The sequence below is a fragment of the Juglans microcarpa x Juglans regia genome, chromosome 7S (assembly GCF_004785595.1).
Source record: "Juglans microcarpa x Juglans regia isolate MS1-56 chromosome 7S, Jm3101_v1.0, whole genome shotgun sequence".
Classification (NCBI taxonomy): Eukaryota; Viridiplantae; Streptophyta; class Magnoliopsida; order Fagales; family Juglandaceae; genus Juglans; species Juglans microcarpa x Juglans regia.
In genome coordinates, this window is record NC_054607.1 from 15,314,554 (window position 1) to 15,318,318 (window position 3,765).

A 3,765-nucleotide genomic window follows, 5' to 3' on the forward strand; every position below is an offset into this window, starting at 1 on the left:
AAAGTGTTTATCTCGTCTCGTCTGATCTCATCATTATAATATTTTCAAAACAAAATATAATATTTTCAAATTTTCATACAAAATATAATAAAATATTCAACTTTTTCGAATCCCAAAATAATAATAATTTAAAAAAATAATATTCTAATAATATTTTATTTAATTTTTAATTTTTATCTAAAATTATCTCATTTCATTTCACTATCCAAACCACACTTAACCTATAATACAACTAATTACATACCCAACAATAACAAATATAAGTATAGATTTAATATTTCAATCCAACAGTAAAAACATAAGATCCAAGGAGTTGTGAAAAAAAAAAAAAAATACAGAAAAAAGAGCCGACAACAAAAAGAGTGCTATTCTTATACACACTCGGAATCTTAGGAGGTACAGAAGCAGCAGATACCAGGGTTACCGGATCATGGTGTTTCCGAAATTAGGAGCAATTTGGACAAAAACATGACTCATACTGAAATTCCATTGGCTAGGAATTACAAAAAGCAAGGAAAGTAAAAAGGAAAGCAACCCAACGAAATGCAGAGACCGCAGACAAGACAAGTCCACCAAGTCAAAGATGATTATGCTGAGATCTCAGCTTCGGCAGCAGGAAACAGGAGATCATAGATCTCGATGCCGATCGATCATGAAATTTTCAGACTCCCAAGTCGTCTCTATATATCTCTCTCTTTTCGGTTTTTTTATTCTCCTGTTCCTTTTCTTTTATTGGCTATACAGCCCCTGAAAGACTAGAAGTTGGGTAAACAAAGACTGGCGTAAAAGGGGCACAATAATATTAATAACAAGTACTAATGCAGAAGAAATTAATATGCAGAGGGTAAAAGGATGTATGTATGGATCAGGAGGTGGCAATCCAATTGGGCTCCCATAACAGAAGAGATCTTCTAGGCTTCTTGCAGCCTTTTACCAAAGGACCCGAGTAATCTCCTCTGTTTCCTCTCAGAACAAAGAGCTGTCGCTGCTCATTTGGTATTGGAATCTTAGAGATAATGGGTTTGTTTCCATTGCTTTGGAGGGCTGTTGGTAATTGCTGAGTAATTGGGTTCGCAGTAGGCTCGGCCCACCAGTAGTACTCATAAGAATTGAAAGAAGCTACTGCTGCAGCAGCAGTACTTGAGGAAGCTGCGTCATGTGGTGATAAGGGCATGAGCCGAGCCACGAGTGGGTGTGGTGGAAGAGATTTCGTCACTGAAGGATTCATCATATCTGCTATTCTAATCTGCTTGTTCACTGTTAGAGCTATTAATCTATAAACGCTTATCGCCCTACTTGACAACTTTGGCTCTTTCTCGATGATCACTATTTCCATTCCTTTGGGTACATTTTCATCATCAAAGCTCTCAACTTCTTCACCTTCCAGCTCGTTCTCCACGTGTCCTCCTTCGTCGCCGTCATAAACTTCCTCAAAGTCCTCGAATTCACCTTCTAACACTTCTTTGTTAACTTTCACTTCTTCGTCTTCTTCTTCTTCTTCTTCTTCTTCTTCTTCTTCTTCTTCTTCTTCCTCCTGTTGCTGATCGCCCTCGACCCATTTTTCATCTTTGGCATCTTCACTCGAGAGACTACTGAGGAAAGTTAGGACAAGGCGGCCATCTTGCCGTTCGGAGTGGAACTGGTTTTGCGAAGGCACGGTCACAGCTTCAAGGACTAATCGTCCGTTGTCTCGATGAGTCTGCATGAGGAGAGACGCCCCATCTTTACGAGTGAGAGAAGGAAGAGGTGGAGGGAACGATTTCGGCTTTGATTTCTGTTCAGTAGAAGCATGATGGTATTTTGCCACCCTCAATTCCTCTCTATGATCAAAAGCTTGAGAGAACATCTTCAGATTTTGTTGTTGTTGTTCTTCTTCTACTTCCTCATCCACCTTTTCCTCTTCCACGTCCTCCGTCTCCGCTGATGGGTCTGATGAGAAACCGTCGGAGCCGGTCTCCGATCCGAGACTCTCCGTGCATATTTCGAGACTCTTTCCGCTCAAAGAGCTCGCTGATCTCTTCGCAAGAGGGTGAGTATAAGGAGGCGGAAGTACTTTTGGTGTGTCCTGGTTGTCCTTTTGAGATACAATCGAGCTCCATATATCGAATTGTCCCGGTTTCTCGAGCTCTTCCTTCTGCTCCTTCCCTTCGAGCTGTTCCTTCCTTTCTTCACAGTCGTCTTCTCCTGACAAGGAAGATGAATCTGCTAAAGACAGCAAAAGTTGTTCAGAGGATGCGGTCTTTTTCATGGCCTGAGATAACCCATTTTGAGCCAGCCATTTCTTGGAGGACATATCTGCGGATAGGGTTCTTCGGAGAGAAGCAGCTTTGGTTCTTTCACAGTCTGACCGGAGAATGGTGACGATGCCCTGTTTTTCCATACTCGTAGCCTCTTTGTTGATCGAGAGAGACGAAGACAAGCAGAGGCTCTTGCTCAAAGGAGTTGACATCTCCAGAAATTATTTGAAGGAGAAGGAAAAGCACTTGGGCTGTATAAAAGTGAAAAAAATTCAGAGAAACGAAAGCAGAGGGCGGTAAAGCTGACTAGTAGCTGAGTGCCAGCTGCAAGGGATACGGGGAGAGGAGGGTGACGATGTTGACGAGGACGATGATGGTGAATATGATGTTTTGAGGGAGTGGCTGCGGAGGCTGATAGGCCGATGACAAAGAAAGAAGAGTGGCATGTGGGTATTTGTAGGCAGCCGAAAAGCCTTTTGGAACCATGTCCATTGGGACCCGCCTACGACAACCATGATCAAAAGACACCCTCTCAATGGTTCATACTTTCTAGCATATCTTTCCCTTGTAAGAAAAAGAGGATGATAAAAACATCGTAGGTGTTGTATTTTGAGAGGTACTCATTTTAGTTCGCATATGCTCTTTTCCCCTTTGCTTTCTTGATCGGAATTTCAAATTTCGTTCTGGTTTTATAATCAGGCCAGATTCAAAATGACCTCGATGAAAAAAATGCACACATTCAATGCATGGGTCACTGTTCATGATTGTAATTAATTGATGAAAAATGCTACTCTTACAGCTCAATTTTATCGCTATAATTTTTTATTTTTTATTTATTTTTACTTAAGGATTAAGAAAGTATTTTTTAATAATATTGTAATTTTTTTATTTTTTTATTAAAAATGTTAAAAATATACGTATGAAAAAGTTAAAATAAAAAAATCTTATAACTAACGGTAGCTCCCAGTAATGATTGTAGAGCTATCCTTAATTAACTATTTATCTTTTTGCACACTCTCGTTAATAACGAGAAAGACATTTTTCAAATAATGATGTACGTACAATCTTTTTTATTTAATTATATTTTAAATTGAGAGTATTTCTTAAAAAGACTTTATTTTTATAAGTTATTTTCTAATAATCAATTCATTTAAATGTCTTGTGCATGGACAATTTTTTTGGTGAGTTATCCTTCTTCGATGGACTAAAAATAAGAAGAAAATAAGGCAAAATGCCTTCATAAGGCTTGATTTAGATAGAGAGATGTTTTAATCTTATTTAAATATCTAAACACCATGAATACAAATGTTTTATAATTTCAAATTTTTAATCTTTTTATCTAATATTATCTAATTATTATAATTTTCTCAATCTTCTAAATAAAATATAAAAAATAATTTAATTTTTTTAAATTTCAAAATAAAAATTATATTATAAAAATATTTTAATTTTATAATATTTTTATTCAACTTTTTCTTTTATTCATTTTCTAAAAATCTCATAAAATATTTTAACTCAAATAATTTTT

At 37.0% G+C, this 3,765-nt stretch overlaps 1 protein-coding gene across 1 annotated transcript; it reads right to left on the minus strand.

Moving 5' to 3' along the window:
* Positions 1-722: 722 nt before the first annotated feature.
* On the minus strand, positions 723-2,882 carry LOC121240851 (protein FAF-like, chloroplastic). Its single transcript, XM_041138380.1, has 2 exons — positions 1,504-2,882; positions 723-1,470 (listed from the first exon to the last, which is right to left on the minus strand). The coding sequence occupies exons 1-2, from the start codon at positions 2,447-2,449 to the stop codon at positions 866-868; spliced, it is 1,551 nt and encodes a 516-aa protein (XP_040994314.1). The 5' UTR covers positions 2,450-2,882; the 3' UTR covers positions 723-865.
* Positions 2,883-3,765: the final 883 nt, after the last annotated feature.

What these genes read in the sequence shown, in the direction of transcription:
- LOC121240851 (XM_041138380.1), bottom strand. Translation starts at nt 2,449, where the DNA reads ATGTCAACTCCTTTGAGCAAGAGCCTCTGCTTGTCTTCGTCTCTCTCG. An exon ending in AGAAGAAGAAGAAGAAGAAG is followed by an intron (nt 1,471 to 1,503) that starts AAGAAGAAGAAG and finishes AAGAAGTGAAAG; the next exon opens with TTAACAAAGAAGTGTTAGAA.